We start from the raw sequence: 18,313 nt of genomic DNA, 5'->3' as shown, positions 1-18,313 counted from the left end.
GTGTGTGAGTGTGCAAAGCATGCAGCATTGTGCTTCACCCTGCAATGGCATCACTAATAGAAACCAACTTTAAGCATTCAAACTTCGTTTGTCTCATTAACCTATTAGCTTAAAGCTTAATTACAGGATGTCGTAAAATGATTTGGTCTATGAGTAATGACAATATTTCAGCTCCTTAATGGCCAGAACAAAGCAAACTAAAGCTAAGTTAAGCAAAGCCGGTTGTTTTTCTTCCTCACGGCATGTCTGGGCTGCAGCTTTGGGCCTTTACCTCGCTGTGTAGGTCGGATAATTGTTTACTGGCGAGGTCTTCATTGCATGAGGGCAACATCACGGCAGGAAAACAAAACTAATGACTAATTTCATGGCTATTGAGTCATTTTAAAAAGACCATCATGAGGATTAACTTTAAAAGGGCAACTGTTCCTAATCTGATAGCAGGTATTCAAGTTATGGTTCAAAAGGCATAATTACACTTGTAAAGTGAAAAACAAAGAAGGGCAATAAAACATCTTTTTTTTGTGATTTCAAACACTTTTAGGCAAACATAAACCATCTTGATTCTGCTTATCAAGCTAGTGGTTCAAAATACGCAGAAAGAACATCCCTCCTTGCAACAATGGGAGATGACCCCTAGGTGGCAGCGTACCTCATGAAACCTCTACCACTGTAAGTACATCACTCCAATTACAAAACCTACTCAATCGTCCTTGCTTTTATTATCTCTGCGGGACAACGAAACTGGATGACAGTGCATTCGAGCGCTCGATAAGTTATGATCAGCTGCCTCGGCTCTAGCTCATGCCCTTTAAACAGCAGCTTGATAGGATCTGTGAGGCTCGCTGAGCATGTATAGTGTTACTCTCATCAAAGGGGGCTGAATGGGGGTGAATGGAGGATGATGTGTGTACTGCCTCTGCTTAGTGGAGGCATTTCCAGCTGGCGCCAGGGCAGAGGAAACCCACTGAGACACACAACAACACACACAGACACAGGGGTCAGCTTGGATTCACCCTCCTCCTCCACCACTACCTCCTCCATGCCTCTTGGCCTCTACCGCCTCCTCTTCTTCTGCTCAAACCCTCACCCCCCACCTACACTTCCCAGGCCTGGCCGCCTCTCATCTGCTCTTTCTCTTTTCTTCTATTTGTCCTTCATTTTCTTTGCTGTCTTGTTTTGTCATCCTCATTTGCCCCGTCGTCCAACTTCTAAGAGTTAAAATGCTTTAAGGAGCCAGCTAATGGACAAAATAAGTTCTTTGCTGACTGTGAACAGGAAGAGAGACACTCCACTTGCAACAAAACATACAAAAGTGGTCACATGATTAGTCACGTGTTTGAGCAGGTAGAGACAAGGATTTCCCTTTTGATGTGTTTTGTTAAATGGTAAATGAACTGGTTCTTAAATAGCGCTTTTCTACTCTACTACTGCTTGAGCACTCAGAGCACTTTATACAACCAGCCTCATTCACCCATTCAGACACAAACATTCAACCATGCACTTCTAATGCTTTGTATCTAACATTCACACTCCAGTGAACACATCAGGAGCAAATTGGAGTTCAGTATCTTGCCCAAGAATACTTTGGTATGTAAACCAACAACTTCCTGCTGGTAGATGAACTGCGCTACCGCCTGAGCCACAGTCAGCTTTATTTTATCTTATTTATTATTGATTAAAATAAAATGGGAAATCAACAATAGACTGAAATATTTTTACTTATTGTATGTATTTATTGCATGTATAAATAATGGAGGAATGAAAGTATGTTGTTAGCAGACAGAATATATTAAATAACGTATAAGAAGCAGCATAAGAACAGTTCAAACAAAACAAAATCAGAACATGTTTGTTAACGCGGTTAGCTCGTTAACATGTTGACGCCCTGCAGCCCCACGCGCGGGGCGATGTGCGGTAACTCGCTAACAGAGATTTGCCGCGTTAATGCGGTTATGGCATTAACGTAATTTTAACGAGATTAACGCTGACAGCACTAGTTTTTTGTTGTTGTTTTTTTACAAGTTGCATGCCATTAAACATTTACATGAAATGAAAAATGTAGACAAAACCACAATTTTCCCAACTAAAACTTACAGTTTGCTTGAAGTATTTCTATATCCACATGTCTGAAATTCTTTATGCTTCCTGCTGATGTCTATTTCTATTAAGAGACCATGATTGCTCATATTTAAGAGCACTTAATCAGTTTGAAATCAGATTAATAGTTTCTTTTCATAAAGCAAAAGATTGGCAGATTTGTGCATGTATATAGTAAACAACTGGTTGGCGTTGCTTAACATGAAGAGTGAGCTAAAAACATGATGTCTGAATGAACCAAATCAACCAATCAGCACCTTTGAAGCAGAGCAAGGCTCTTTTTTTCACTTGGACTCCTTCTGAATCTCCGCTGGCTGCCTTGGCGAAAACTCAAGGTCACAGCAGAACCTCACCTGTACCTGCATCATGTTATCAAAAAACTGACAACTAAAGTATTGCTGCTCAGTGTACATCGAGACACAACAGGTAAAATTGATAGGTTACATAAATAATACTGATCATCTCTTTATTAAGCAAAGCTCTGCTGGGAATCCTTAGGTCCTGGTGGGGATTTTACTTTTCCATACGTTTCTGTCTTAACATTGCTGTTGCCCTGGGATGCCCCCTTCATGAATGTGTGTGTAAATGGGTGAGTGTGGCTTGTGGTGTAAAGTGCTTTGAGTGCTCAATAAAACTAGAAAATTGCCAGTCCACATGCCTTTCCCTTGAGAGGGATAATGCACCCTAAGACATGCACAAAAACACAGAACTGCTCAGGGTCGGCTTGAGGAAAACAAGGTGTTGTTTTGAAACGCCCCAGATCCAAATCTGATCGATCATCCTCTGGATGCAGTGGAGTGACCCAAATGGGCCCTGTCTGTCTGTGTATAGCCCCTATCTTGTTGGATGGGTTGCCAGATTTCCCATATCCATGCCCAGATTGATTGGTGGTATTATAGCAACACGAGGAGGACCAACAACAATAACAGGTTTTTAAGTAATGACTGATCAGTAGATGTTACTCCTTCTCTGTGTCTTTTGGAGCCACACCTACCTTTGTTTACTCTTTCTTCTTGAAAAGCTGACACTGCAGCCTGAGAGGCACACAAACAAGGAAGAAAGTACTTACATCAGTGACATCAGAACTCAGAGAAATGCAGTTCTGGTGCGACGCTAACAGCTAAATAACTCTTGGCATAGCCTCCCTCACGATCTTCATTGGGAACGCAGGGGAAGGGTGGGGGGACTCCAAGCGGTCAGAACAAATTAAAAAGCCAACCTGCTATTTTACTGTTCAGATCTGTTGATGCTGTAAAGCAGGAAAAATGGGCTTGGCCGCCTTTACGTGACTACTCGGCTGATTTTACGTGATTTTCCTCGGGCCCTGAATCTAAGCCCTTTTGGCACAACATGCTATGCCTTGACCAAGCATGGGACCTGTAAATGCACCAATAAATATTTTTTAGCACTTTATTTAATTCCATGCTTTGGGCCAACAGCATCTCAAAGTATGTCACTCAACAACAACAGTGAGGAGGAGAAAAAAAAGGACCCTAAAGGCTAAACAGGGTGTAATGTAGATTTAATTAACAACCTAGGCACAGCGTCTCTCTCTCTCTCTCTCTCACACACACACACACACACACACACACACACACACACACACACAATACATGAAGGCTTAAACATACTCTAACAGACACAAGTCACACATAAACTTTATCAAACACATAACTTTAGGTTAATGGTTTCATATTCACACACACACACACACACACACACACACACACACACACACCTTCAAGTCTCTGAGCCACACATCCCTGGGTTTACAGCAATGGTGTGAAAATATGTGAGTGTAAATGAGATGCAGACAGGCTCACAGCAGTGAACCCAGCAAAGAGAGAGAATAAGAGGATGTGGCTTGGCTTTGAATTGCTAAACTAAAGTTTGAGGAGATGGAAAGAGTCATATTTTGAATTCTATGCATACTGATCATCTTTGAGCAACAGAGTGTAAACGGAGCCGAACATTTTTTTTCTGCCGGTAATTCAAGATTAGATTTTTTTTTTCTATTAAAAAATATGCACTGACCCCTTTTTCCTATGTAGCTCAAAAAGCAGGAATGTGTGGAAAGCACTTAAAGTGTCTTTGCAGAAATAGTTAATCACAAAGAGCAGTTCTGTATTTAAAATATACTTGGCTATATGCATGTTTTATAAGTAAAATGTGTCACAAAAGTTAGTCAAGAATAACTGAAGGAACAATTACAAGCTGTCTCTGATTTATTTTCAGAAACAAACTCACTATAAAACCTGTTTAGTGATTCATTAGCTTGATAAAATGAAGCAAAATTAAAAAAAAAAAAAAAAATGATTACTTAAAGAATATTTATAACATTTGTGTCACTTGAGGCCCTGTTTTATTTATCTAGTTTGTACTAGTGAAAGTCAGTGAGAAACTTCTGCTGACTATCACATCTGGTAAGATTCTGTGTATTCTATTGTCATCATATACTTGATATATATATTTTTTTCATTATATTTTCAGTTTCATATATATGCCATAAGGAATGTGGAGCGAGACGGGGAATGACACCACAAAGAGAGTGGGGCTCACATGCTGCAGGAGCAGACCTTATACTGCGGTTACTAGGTGAGCTCCAGAGGTGTCATATATTTAACATACATATTTTAAAAGATCAAAAGTTTTGTACTCAATAACAAAAAAATAATACCTTTTTTTAAAGAGGCATATATCAAGTATAATATAGTCCCTCAAATATCTAGTAGAACTAAATTATCCTGTCATTGTGTGACATGAAAAATGTTTGATGTTTTCCAGTCAATAAAGTTTTCCATCGCATGGAGACTTACTTCGTTACATATGTAACAGAGAGGAGAGATGGTCTCTAACTCGGAGAACCAAGGTTACAGCGTAACCGTACATTTAACTAAGTTTGAAGTTGCTGGCCTACTGCAAGTTCTGTTTGGACATCCTTGTGTTAATAAGTGAGATAGAATATCATATTGATTTCATGTTAATAATAAAATATGAAAAATAATCCAGTAACTGTGTTACACTTTATACAATATGTGGATGAAAAAATACTAGTAGTAAAAAAAAAGAAAGTAATTATAGGTTACTAGTCAACACCACAGTGTGTGGCTACCAAAGCATAAAATTAAAGGAGAAACGGAAAAAAAAACCAATTACCATTTCCAAAATAAATCTGATATCTTAATAGCGCCTAATTACTATCTTTGGTTTTGTGCACTAAAATGATTGCATTACATCCACTGAAATACACTCACCAGCCACTGTACTATGCACACCTGTACATAGTACAGTGGAAACATTCATTAGAGATATTATAGACATGATTGTGTCACACAGTTACTCCACATTTAAACAATCCACAGTCGCTACTAAGTGACCTAAAGTATTCACATCATTACACTGACCACTGATATAAGGCAGGATGGATCCATGCTTTCATGTTGTTCTCATCAAATTCTGACCCTACCAACCAAATGTCACAGCCAAAATTTAGACTCATCAACGGCAACATTTTTCTTCTGTTGTCCAAGTTTGGTGAGTCAGCATGAACTGCAACCTCAGTTTCCTGTTCTTAGCTGATAGGAATGGCACCCAGTGTGCTCTTCTGCTGGTGAAGCCCATCTGCTTCATGTTTTGATGTGTTGTACATTCAGAGATGCTCGTCTGCATATTTCATTTGCAACAAGTGGATATTTGAGTTGCTGTAGCATCAACAAGTCATTTTTACCCAGAGAACTGATGCTCGTTGGATATTTCTCTTTTTTCCAACCATAAAACCTTGAGATGGTTATGTGGGAAAATCCCAGTAGATCAACAGTTTCTGAAATACTCAGACCAGCCAAACATGCCATGTTTAAAATAATCTAACTTTCTTCCCCATTCTGAAGCTCAGTTTGAACTTTGGCAGGTCGTCTGGAGCATGTCTACATGTCTACATGCTTTGCTGCCACGTGATTGACTGATTAAATATTTGTGCTAACGAGCAGTTGAACAGGTGTACGTAAGAATGTGGCCAGTGAGTGCATGTTAACTTATTGTTGGTAAAACTGTTTTATACAGAATTAGATAATTAAATTAACCATAAGGGAAGACGATGTTTGAAAGCTCTGACAAGGACAACTTTTACTGCGGAGGACAGAAACACCTAATGATTAAAATATCATCAGTGATGGCAAGTTATTAATTCAGGTCATTAGTAGCAATGACTCTAAATCATCATTGCCGGTTCTGAGTGAGAGAACTCAACACTTCAGACATTTATTTCTGTTCAGTCGGTGACATCAGAACAGATGTGCCTGATGTAAATGTTTGGCAGTTAAACCACTGGAAACAAGCTGTGCTGTGATCTCACATTCATCCGACTCACATGAAAAGTTCTGTTCCAAAATAAGATTAATGCCATTTGAAAAAAAAGGGAAAAAAAACGAATGAGACAAAAAGAAAAGTCAAGAGAAATTCTTCATACTTCTGACATCGGCAATTTTCCAAACTAAACCTTTGAGTCAAGACACATTAAATACTGTACAGATATATTATTTGTTAATTAAATACATTTAAAAAACATAGAAGCTTTTAACACATAATTAGCACTTATTATATCTACTGTATGATTAGAGCAGCTTATTCATACATCAGGATCATGATAAGTTAACCCTGTGTTCACCATAAAGGCTTTTACATAATACTTATAGCAACATAAGTTAAACAAGAACAAAAACAGAACAGAATGTAATTGGCTACTGTTCACAATAAGCGTAGCTACATGAACATACAGTACAGGTTTTGTTTGTAATAATACATTAAAGGCTCTTAAGCTGTATCTATCATTACAGAAAGTAGCTCACATCATAATGTGACATAACAGGAGTCATCAAATGAGGAGTGGATTCATAAAATACTCAAGCGTGTTTAAGTGATGCATACTTAATTGTGTTTTGTATTTAATTAATACTGATTAAGTTAACTTTTCTGGAAATTAATTACAAAGCCAATAACCCATTATGACAAAACTGTTTCCCAAAATCTGAATTTGGCTTTAACCTTACACAACTGGAATTAAAAGTCTAGACATAATAAGATGTGGGGTCAGCTAAATTCAGTAAAATGGAAAATGTCTTAATAGTCAAATTATGTGCACATTCAATAATGACTTCATACATTCTGCTCTAAGACTAAATCAGAAGACGAGGCAAGATAACAAGGCAGCGCGATGAGGGGAAACTCATTAAAAACTTATCCTCACTTCTCACTGCAAGTTCTCGCCTTGCTTCTCTTCTCTCACCTCCAACTCACTCAGATGAGTACACATATAACCCAGTATATGCATACATACACCGCACATGAATGCAAACATGCACACATGGGCTCATACTAATGTAAGCATGAACAGTGAACAGTATTTACATGAGTGCGGACACACACGCCGGATCCAGACTTTAGTCATGACTCAGTAACGCTGTAAAAGTCATGCACATTCCTGCCTTTAACCACAAGAACTCACCACACGCACGCATGCCTTTACATTGGAGCACCAGTATAAGCGAGTGATTCAGTGAGCTGTCTGAGGGAAGAAAAAAAAAATCCAAACGCGCACACACAGACGAAAAATAAAGTAAGATAACATCCACCATGCCCCTCATCGTCATTTTCTCCCCTAACACATTCTTCACTCATCTGCTTCCAGCACTCCTTTCAGCGGTTCGCTGCCTGGTTTGGTCACCTCAGCCTCCTTCAGAGCGCTGATGACTGGTAACCATGGCGATGGCAGCTCAGGTCCGCTCCTCTTGACCTGGTTTAGGTGGCTGAGAGCAGCGTACAGTCCGGCGTTGGTGCCGCCGTGCACACCTGGCTCCTGCTCCTGCTGCTCTGTGTAGTACATCTCCAGAGCTGCAGGGGTGCAGTGCTTCTGCTGTTAGACAGAAGTATACAAACAGCTTTGGTGTTTTCAGTATTACTCACACACTGATTTGACATCATCATCATAGAACAAGATAAACTGCAGATTTCCTCCACCTGGTCCAATAGGAAGCAATCTGTTTTATGACTAGGAAAGTACAGTCCATGGAGATGAAGGCAACCATTCATTTGCATCATATTAGTTAGATATTAAATATACAATTATGACTGATAGTTTTCTGTGTCTGTTATAGAGGTGTTTAACTAAAATAATGTTTAATTGTATTCTGATTTATATCCGTGCTCTTCTGAATGTTTCACCTTGTTGTTTCATTTTCAATCATGCGTGCAGCTGCTTTGAGTATTCTGGTTGTCTACAAGAACAACTTACAAAAATGTATTGAAAAACGTAAACCAGCAGCTACTGTCATAGGTTGCTGTTTGCCTTTGCACTTTTGGAAGAAGCTTCTGAAGCTTGAGACAATAACTAAGACTAACTAACTAACTAATAACTGGGTCGAATGTTGCCTGTTTTCACACGCAATGCACATCAAACTGCTGAGTGGAACATTTGCATTTCACATACATTAGGTGGGGCTGGAAAGAGTTAAAGTGTAAAACCATGTTTCAGTCCTGTTCAGGAAGTTGTATTACATCCACATGCTATAAACCACATTCAGATTATTTTCAAATGCTGTTTCAGAGGCTAAGAAAACAATATACGTAAAAGGTACTCCAGAGGATAATTGAGGCTCTTAAACATACAAGGAAGCATCAGAGTGTGAAGAAATTTTACAGACAGAAATGTAATACAGTTGAGGGTGTTTAAATGCTTGGTGCACAAACATAATTAAAGATTCATATCCCCAATAAGCCTTCACTTGAGGCTAAAGCATCCTTCAGAACATCCTTAAACTCACGTTTACCTAATAGAATTAAAGATACATATGAAATTATGTGGGTGAATTAAAACAAGACACTGAATGCCCGTCCTATTATGGTTGTGTTTTGAAAAGGGCCCATGTAAGTAGCCCTGACCTTGCAAGTCTTTCCCTTAAGGAGGATCCACTACCTGACCTTCCCTAAAAGCAAGGAGTCAAGCCTCTGAAAAGCACAGCAGTGACTACACCACCCTCCACCTTCCATCCTCTTTTTATGTCTCTAACAACACATTAGCAGGGGAAAAAAATGCTAAAAGCAACTGTAACCGGCAAAAACTTCAAAAGCCTTGCCGGAAGGTCCTCCTCCCATCCCCCCCTTCCCTTCCTTGCTTCCCCCCCTCACCGTTAAGCCTTTAATCACAGTTTAGTCACGCTCAGCTCTAATTAAAGACCCCTAGAATTCACAAGCGGGCATCCCAATCTCTGCCTGACCAGAAAGTAGGCTGTCACTCCCTTCCCTTCCTTCCCCCACTCTCTCTCTATCTACCCCACTCTCTCATTTTCCACTGGGAGACAGGCCCTTTAACTAACATTCGCGGTTGTGCTGATTTGGTGCACGATGCCTCCAAGGTGTCGTTTTCAGACAATGAGTTTGTGTTAGTCCTGAAGTGACTGAAATGAGAGTGTGTGGAGAAGAAAACACCAGACAAGCTGCACTGTAGACTGTCGAAGTACTCCACACAGACTACTAAGACAGTAATAAGTTTGTGATATAGAAAGATGAGACTATGACCTTCTTCAGCTGATCTCTGCTATGCTGCAAGAAGATAATAGACTATCTCCGATAATTTGCTTTCCTGTGTTTCCTTGAATCATATAAAAAAAAAAATCAGTATTTTTACATCTGTGTGTTTGTGTGAGACAGTATTACTTATGTTGTGGGGACATAAATCTGTTTAAACAGTCATGTCATGAGGACCTGCCAACCTTCTGAGAAATGAAAGTTTTAAAATATTTCATAACGTAAATTTTTACTTTGTAGGTTGAAGCTATAATTTAAAATTTAGTCATAGTTAGAAAATGAATGTAAATCAGTGGAAGGATCTGACTTTGTGTGGGCATGTGTGCAGACACATGGTTACGAGACATATGTTTATGCTAAGCGTGGTGTTTGTAAAATAAAGAAGCTCGCTGTGCACACATGGATACGCTGCCCACCTTCAAGATGAAACCCTCTGGGCAGGTAAGTTGGTCGTACCACATGGCTTTGTACATGAGCAGAAGGAGCAGGCTGGTCAGAAAGGCCAGAGTAATGAGGATCAGACCTGTGATCTGAGGGAAAACACACAGTTATACAGAATGTAAGACAATACTTTTCACTTCAATTCAATTTTATTTATATAGCGTCAAATTGGATTCCTCCTATGTCTATGGCCTTTAGCCACCAGGTGCTTTAGCTCCTGACACAGGCTATATGTGAAGATGGTGACAGCTCCCACTGAGAAATTATCTATTGGACTACCATGTTGAAGCCTTCACTTCAGCATTTTTACCATTGCCATTTAGTTTTTTGTTTTTTTATAACCGAACATGATGAGCAAAGGAGTGGATCTAATTGAGAACTCGAGGATGCTATGCATGATCATACAGCTGCGACCTATCAATTGGAAGAATAGTAAATCCTGCTTATTGTAAATATAATTTCCAAAAGAAACATCATGCTGCATTGAAAAACACTCTAAATTAGTTACTGAGAACATGAACACATTATTTTGGCAATAAATCAAACGATAATTAAAGTCATTCTTTCACAGTTTCCTATTCAAACATTTCTGAAAGCAGAGGAGCCAGACGAGCCTTACAACTCCTGTTTTCATGATATAATAGGTTGTTGATATGATTAGCGATATGATTATTTAACTTTTCTTTGAGAAAACACCACGAGCAACTTTCATATTAAATGAATGAGGCAACATATTACAATCTGTTATGGAGTTCTTGAGCCGTTTCAAATAGAATGAACAGCTTAATTACAGAGCTCGGCTCTACGCTTTTTAGCAATCAATACAGTGCATTTGCTGGGGACTACTTTCAGCCAGGCATTAATACACATGAAATGCTCTAATGAGGATTTCCAGGAGCAGGCCATTGCACATGAGATGGATTCAAAACAGTGCTAGTGTTTATTAAAACAAATGCAAAGTCCATCAAGCACTACGCGCTGAACTTAACAGAAACACAACACAGATTTATAGTGAATATACATGTGTGAAGATTTTCACCCTTTACCTTGGCCTTCTCAGAGACATCACTGTAAAGGTTGATATTCAGCTTCTTAATGTTGGGAAAATACAGCTTGTTCTTCTTCTTCTGCTGCAGCTGGTACTGTGTTGACGTTTTCACAATGACCTGCAGCAGAGGGAATGCACTGTCACTGCGAGTTTCCTGGAAAAAGCTCGGAATTCCTATTAATCCATTATGGTTGATCGAGGATGCCCTCAGTTTTCAGCACAGGTTCGGCAATGCTGCTACCACTGAACACCATGATGGTTGTGTAAAAAATAAAAGCATCATTTGCAAAAGCAGATCGTTTTAATGATACGTTAAAAACACATTTGGGAACTACAAAGTGTTTTTATGTTAATGTTTCACCACCGTCTACTGAGCCTGTAGAACATCCTGTGCTGCTAAGAGCATTATCGAACAAAATATGATTCTGAGAGCTTTCTTCTTGTGTTATGTATTCAAAGAGGCGCTTGCAATGCGTGGGCTGGTGCCAAGGTTTTAACCTGGGATGGTAGGCAAGGAGAGGTAAATACAGCACTCTCGGTGTTGGGGTTTAAGTGAGGACGTGTAAGTATGCCCACATGAATTTAAATATTGTTTGTCGTAATCTGTTGGGTATTTGTGTAATGCTGTAATGCATAGTTCTGTTGCACCCAGTGTTTAACTTGGAAACAGTATTTTAGAAAACAGAAGTGGGCAGGCACAGAAAAAGAACAAGGAGGAGTACAAATTTACCTTTTCTGCAAAAGGCTGCTGGAGCTGGTTGACCTCCAGGGGTGTGATGAGGGGGATGTTATCAAAGCCATCGTCCGCAGATGGCTGCTTCTCCAGCTTATCGGACAGATTGCTGCCCAGCTTCACCATAGCTGCTCGTCTGTCTGAAAATGACCGGACGGATCTCGGAATCAGGGACAGATTTAGTCAGACTGAGTGTTTTTGTAACCAAATGTGATAGAGCTGCTTGAGGAACCTGCCAGGACACAAGAGGAAGTGAGAAGATAACAGTCTGATGAGGATTAATGGGCCAGGATAAGAGAAATATACGCTGCATCAAAAGAAGAAACAAGCATGAAAATTAGTTTTGAGTCATTTTAGCAGCACAGCTGAAGATAAGGAAATGTGTATTGGTCTACCACTTTTGCTCAAAGCAAATTACAGCAACAATGACTGTACCGAGTGACATTATTTTATAAATATAAACATAATATATCCCACTGACTTTGTCAAAACAGCTATCGGATGCACTGCCATCACATCTGCCTCATAAAAACATGTAATCTTTGGCGAGATCTTTAATTTGAAGTGGCCACGTTCAGGCCACTTCTAAGTTTTATGACTAAATTAAAAACTAACAAAATCAATGATATTGCCATAATGCAAAGCTGCACTTTGTGTTTAATATTAAATGCATGCTAAATTCTTGCTAAAACAGTGAATAATGCATTTGATAAATTTTAAAAACACTGTTATTGTGAGCATAGGTTTCTGACATGCACAGACTAACAACCAGTGTTTGTTTAGAAGTTATTCTGGCTAACACTATGTATACATGTATTAAATGTTTTAAATGACTATTTCTTGGCGGGGAACAGTCTAGACATTTTTACTCTTTACGCTAAGCTACCCAGCTGTCTACTTAACTAAATGTTCATAGTATAGTCCTGGAATCATATTATAACACTTAACAGAAAGCAATTTAGCAGATTTCAGGCTATTTCTTGACTAACTGCCTTTTAAAACTGTCGACACACGACACGAATGACTTTGATCATATTGTTACAGTCCATTGTTGCATGGAAACCTTAGTTCCTGGCATTTATGGGCATGTTACTTTGGCACATACCACCCACCAACGCATTGTTGTAGATAAAGCACACTCCCCAATGGCAGCAACCTTCCCCAGCATGCCACACTGTAAAATCTGCTCAGTTTGAGTCTTTGATGAGAAACTCATCAAAGACTCATAAGTCTCACAATCTCGTCAAAGCACCTGCGGGGTGTGCCAAAATAAACCTCATCAACGGAAGTCACACTCAGTAACTCATGGGACCCAAAGGATCTGCTGCTAATGTCCTGGTGCTAGACACAATATTAGGTTTGAATGTTGGGGCTGATCAGTGCGGTAATAGCTCGAGGACATACAGTATTTAAGTAACTCAGAGAAACCGACTCTGTTTCCTGTTTATCCAGCCCAACAGTCTGGAGTAAACATATTTCATTATTACTCTGTATCTATGAATCTACTATCTATCCATCTCTTCCTCCAGCCTCTCACTTTTAATGTTTATAGCCAACATATACAAACTTTATTCTCTCAGTGCTACTCTGCTCAGATAACTGTCTGATTTCTTTTTCTCCTCTGACGATGAGCTAAATGTGGAGGGAAGAGGTGAAGAGCCACTTATCTCATTCACGCATTGCAACACAACACCTTCCCCCAGCAAAGGACGCCACTGGCCCACTGATGCCAGTGACTCACAATGATGATACACACCAGGAGGCAAAGAGCTAGAGTTTGTATGCTGCTGGAGAAATCCCCGGTGCTCAGGAAATGTGTTTTTGATGAAGGGGATGGAGGATCATTTACTAAAGCCTCTAGTCCGTCATCAAGTGGAAAATGCATGTGAAAATATTTTTAACTATGTGATAGTCTTCTACTAAACATTCTCAGTATTTTTGAAAACAAAACAAAAAACATTTGGACATTTAAAATCCCTTTTTAGGTAAGATCTTGACTGACTCTAGGGTATTACTCAAGACTACAACACATATTTCTTGATGAGTGGGTGGTTATAATGTGGTCATCTGCGCTGACCGCCATTTTTCCTCCCCATGGTTGGAGTGAAGTGCGGGTGCGATGATTCATCCTGAATCTGTGATTAACAAATGAGTCGAGTGCTGCTGTCAAACATTCAGTGTTCCCACACCCTGACAGGAAAGGAGTCCAGAAATTGAAGGAGCTGCAAATGACATCCTACAAATTCACAAGCACGACTCGTTTCAATCATACATACAATTATACTGTAAAAGATTAATAATTGCTTCACAGTTCTATCCATCATCCATATCTGACACACTGAAGGAGACTTGAAGCTGTCTAAAGGTGAATACATGCTGTGCTATGAATAGGTAGCAGAGTGTTTGCTACCTGCGCCTGTCAAGTTCTTCAGGGTTCACTGGTCATGCATATCTAAACTTACTGCATTGAAGACTGCTGCTGCAAGATACACAGGCTGTGTATGCAATAATCAGAGACCAGAAATATGGATTGATAAAACACATTTCTGTGCAGTTGTGTTTTGAATTATTGGACTATTTAAACAAATATTGCAAACTTATATTCTTATATATCGTTCTTCCACTGTTTATTTTCTACATTATTGTTTTTAATGAACTGCAGACTTAATTAATACCCATAGGAGACGAGGACAATCACAGAATTTAAGTGCAGCCTCTTATATAATATGGAGGTATAGGGAAAATTGCAACGCATGTCAGTAACACATACAGTCCCATGGAGCACTGAAATCAAGGTTTTATTGTTGTCCATTCATTCCCCAAAGAGGATGAAACCCCCCAATATAAGCTACCTGCACTAAATCACTTAATTGGGCAACGCATATCTAATCGATATTAAATAATCATCCCCCAGCTACATAACCCGCAGCCGATCAGGCTGTTCTTAAACCGCATTCACGTCCGTCTAATAAACACAAATAAGCCGCTGCACCGTCAGAAACACTGAAGCAGAAGGAGGAATAAAAACTTACGGTGGTCTTGCGGGCTCTCCGGTTGCCTGTGGATGGGATCGGAGCTCACCGATGCTGAGGGGGACTCGGTGTGAACGCAGGTTGCCGTGGTGATGTGAGATTCTCGGCAGGACTGCGCATGTAATTCAGCCTGGAGCGGCTCCGTCCTCCAGCAGAAACTGGCAGTTCAATGCGCGTCTGAGCGCGGCTCACGAGGACTTCAGCTGATGTACGTGTGTGAGCCACATATTCATATGAGAGTGTTTGTGATCGAAAGCGTCTGGTTTGTCTCTGAATGGAAAGACGGAGAGACCATTACTTCATCTTGGTTTCCAGGTTTGCGTACATTAACACAAGTGTTGGACCTCAGTGCAGTTTTGTGCTCCTTTTGAAGGATCTTGCACTTTTTACTTGACTACATTTAAGCTACTTGACACCTATAATTTCCGTTTAAGGTGTGCTTTACTTCAAGTCTCGTTATTTAGCATTTTTAATAAGTGTAAAGTGCTTTACAAGCTGACACGTGCTATGTGAGGTGTCCACTAGAGGAGTTAGAATTGCTGATAAAGACATTAATACGCCTTACATCTTCTCACAACTTAAATAAGTTTGTTTCAAACTAAGTGCTTATAAAGTGCTACATAGTGGGATTCAGACAGATTAAGATTTTACACTGGAAAAAAAACCTACTTAAACCAACTTAAATATAATTACACATTTAAAAAGAACCCTATAAAGCAGTTCATATTTAAAATACGAACTGTAAAAGGGAACATTGTGCAAAACCAGTTTTATTGTTGATATTTTAGTACATTTTACCTCCATATTAATTGAGTGATTTTACTTTCATGTGAGTATTTTTAAACTGAGGTATATGTTTAGCTAAATGTATTATTTCATCTACATACCTGTAACTGGGCCTAAACTTTATAGCATCTTTGATCTTCAAAAGAATTGGAAGTAAAGGTCTTGAAAACATAACTTAGTAATGATGGGCAAAAGGTTAAAGACCTGCAGACATAGCCCAGTTGTCTCTGACCTACTAACACATATCCCATGACCCAGGTGACCTGCCGAGTCTTCAAAGGCATATTTAAGCTTTAGCTTATTTCTTTTTCTTTTCTTTTTTTGTTGTTAATTTCTTTTTATAAACTCTTGAATCAAATGTGTATTACCGTGAGGGAGAGTCATTTAGAGGTGCTTACTGAGTTTTGTTTTTTGTTTTTTTTGATTGGTGCTTGGTCACCTAGTTTAATTCTGTCAGTAACTCTCAGTAAAGTTAAGCGGAAAAAAAGGTGAAATTTATGCAGAGGTTTGTGTTGAGGGGAAGTAAAAGAGATATTAAAAGTATTTAATCATACATGTGCATGTGATGAGAGCGAAATAAGAAAGTAATATATTAGTGGGAAGAAGAAGCCATGCTTGTCTGAAAATTTAGATCAACCTTTTCATGGAAAGGGGACCCATGCTGTTTTCTTCTTTGGCTATGTCTGACTGTATGAATTCATTACCTCTTAAAGGGAGCACTCGTCCAAAAATGAGTGCTGAACCCCCATGCCCCCCTGCCAACCCATCAATTGGGTCTACATTTATTATTTTGACCTTTCCTTTCAGGCAGAGGGACATCAAAGTGGATCCTGGACTAGTTCCTCTATGAGGAGACGGAGGTGTCATCCTCACAGTGTGAGAGGCAGACTGCCGGCCTACGCTGGTTTTGTTGTCAGTGTAGAAGATTCACAGAGTCTGGGTCAACATAATTAAAATGAGAATCAATTAGGATAAAGTGTATGGAGGAAAAATGTGACAAACCAGGCATGTTAATGTGGCTCTGTTTGTATACAGTCATTGGTGTGTAGAAATTTAATTTTTTTAAAAGTAGTAAAAAAAATTCTATAGTTCTCCATTGACACAAGTGATCAGATTTAAAGTGGCTCCAGCTGGCAAACTGATTTAACATTTGTAGTTCAAAGAGAGAAGAAGAGACAATATCAAACAAAATAAAATTGTATGACTTAGTTGATGTAAATGATCAAAGAATTTCAATAAAAAAGAAATTTTACAATGTAGCAAAATCAGTAGTTTTCATTTGTTAGTTTTTATTATAACAAATCTTAAGTTGAAAATCAGCAATATATCCTACTTTAAAATTAAGTCTGTTTTACAACTAGAGTGGATAACAAAAACTAGAATTAATACTAATCATGCAAGTTTTCACATAATGTTAGCAGGAGTTTCTGACTTTTAGAACTGGAACTGGATGCTGAGTTTTAAACTGTCAAATTTGGCTGAGGTGCAAAAACAAACAAAAACAATACAAACAAAAATCAAGCGTAACAAGAAGAAATACAAAAGTTAAAATGAATCATTAGTAAATCCTTACATTCGGCAGGCATATAAAGATTTTTAAGAGGAAACTAAGAAAAAAAATATTGGGAAAGAAAGCGCAATAAGTTGGCAAACTTATTACTGATGGTTGGAATTTTAAAAAGTAGTGATGTTGGTGTTCACCAGTGTTTCTTTTTCCAATGAATTCTCACAGCCATTAAAACTGCACGCAGCATGTATATCGGTATATATAAATTTTTAATTATTAACATGCAGACACAATTTTCAGTGCTATGCACACTTTAGTTTTCTCCACCCTGACTGCTGATGTCCGCCCTTCACTGAAAACTCACCTTCCGAAAGAGACATCGCTGCCTTCCCACAGAACCGTTAAATCTGTCCTTGCTGTCTTAAAATAGCCAATCTGTCTCTCTACTGCTTAAACTATGGTTCCTCCTCTGCAGTCACTTCCTGTCCTGTAGCAAAATCTTACTTACTTCACTGCACCATAAGCTAGTGTTACTTTTAGATGGAGATGGGGACTTTTGTAACAGCCAACACATAACTATGAATAACAGTGTTAGTTAAATGCCTAAACAACAGTAACAGGACTGTTAAGTTGGTGCTTCTTTATCATTGTTTAGAAAAGAAGACATTTCACATTTAAGACATTTTGTTATATTGAAATAGAAAGTGTAATCTGTTTAGAGTGTCAGTATTGTTGATACAGGAAAAATTAATGATAAATAAATAATTTGTGAGTGAAAATATTTTTTTTAAATATTTTCAAATATTTTATTTTTTACCCTTTTTTTCCATGAACAGACTATAAATGTAATTATTTCCATATTCAAAAGGTTATTATAAAATAATAACAAATAGTTTAATAGTCTATGATCAGGAGATACTGCAAACCTATTCTCAGGATATATAATAATAATATATTGTAATATATTGTAAAAAAGAGGGAGCGAAAACAAAAGAACAACAAAAAAGTGCCATGATTTAAAATGCAATCGTGCAAACGTATAAAAGCTAGTAAGACCAACATCATGTTTTCTGTTCTTCCAACAGATATGT

General features: G+C 38.7%; 1 protein-coding gene across 3 annotated transcripts; it reads right to left on the bottom strand.

Annotated features, from left to right (window-relative positions):
* Window positions 1–6,537: 6,537 nt before the first annotated feature.
* On the bottom strand, window positions 6,538–15,209 carry caly (calcyon neuron-specific vesicular protein). 3 transcript variants are annotated; one of them, XM_031727400.2, is made up of 5 exons: window positions 14,930–15,209; window positions 11,895–12,129; window positions 11,163–11,282; window positions 10,092–10,205; window positions 6,538–8,005 (listed from the first exon to the last, which is right to left on the bottom strand). In XM_031727400.2, the coding sequence occupies exons 2-5, from the start codon at window positions 12,021–12,023 to the stop codon at window positions 7,763–7,765; spliced, it is 606 nt and encodes a 201-aa protein (XP_031583260.1). In that variant the 5' UTR covers window positions 12,024–12,129; window positions 14,930–15,209; the 3' UTR covers window positions 6,538–7,762. The 3 variants fall into 3 exon arrangements, with proteins under 3 accessions (XP_031583260.1, XP_031583262.1, XP_031583261.1); XM_031727402.2 differs by having other exon boundaries at window positions 11,895–12,057; XM_031727401.2 differs by having other exon boundaries at window positions 11,895–12,037.
* Window positions 15,210–18,313: the final 3,104 nt, after the last annotated feature.

Source organism: Oreochromis aureus, linkage group 6 (assembly GCF_013358895.1).
Source record: "Oreochromis aureus strain Israel breed Guangdong linkage group 6, ZZ_aureus, whole genome shotgun sequence".
Classification (NCBI taxonomy): Eukaryota; Metazoa; Chordata; class Actinopteri; order Cichliformes; family Cichlidae; genus Oreochromis; species Oreochromis aureus.
The sequence above is the reverse complement of the archived record's forward strand: the minus strand, read 5'-3'. Positions and strand labels throughout refer to the sequence as shown.

Excerpts from the sequence above, each read along its gene's own strand:
- caly (XM_031727400.2), bottom strand. The coding sequence starts at position 12,023 with ATGGTGAAGCTGGGCAGCAATCTGTCCGATAAGCTGGAGAAGCAGCCA. Across the intron at positions 11,283-11,894 it reads AGCAGCCTTTTGCAGAAAAG|GTCATTGTGAAAACGTCAAC; the intron begins GTAAATTTGTAC and ends CCTCTGCTGCAG. Across the intron at positions 10,206-11,162 it reads ATGTCTCTGAGAAGGCCAAG|ATCACAGGTCTGATCCTCAT; the intron begins GTAAAGGGTGAA and ends GTTTTCCCTCAG.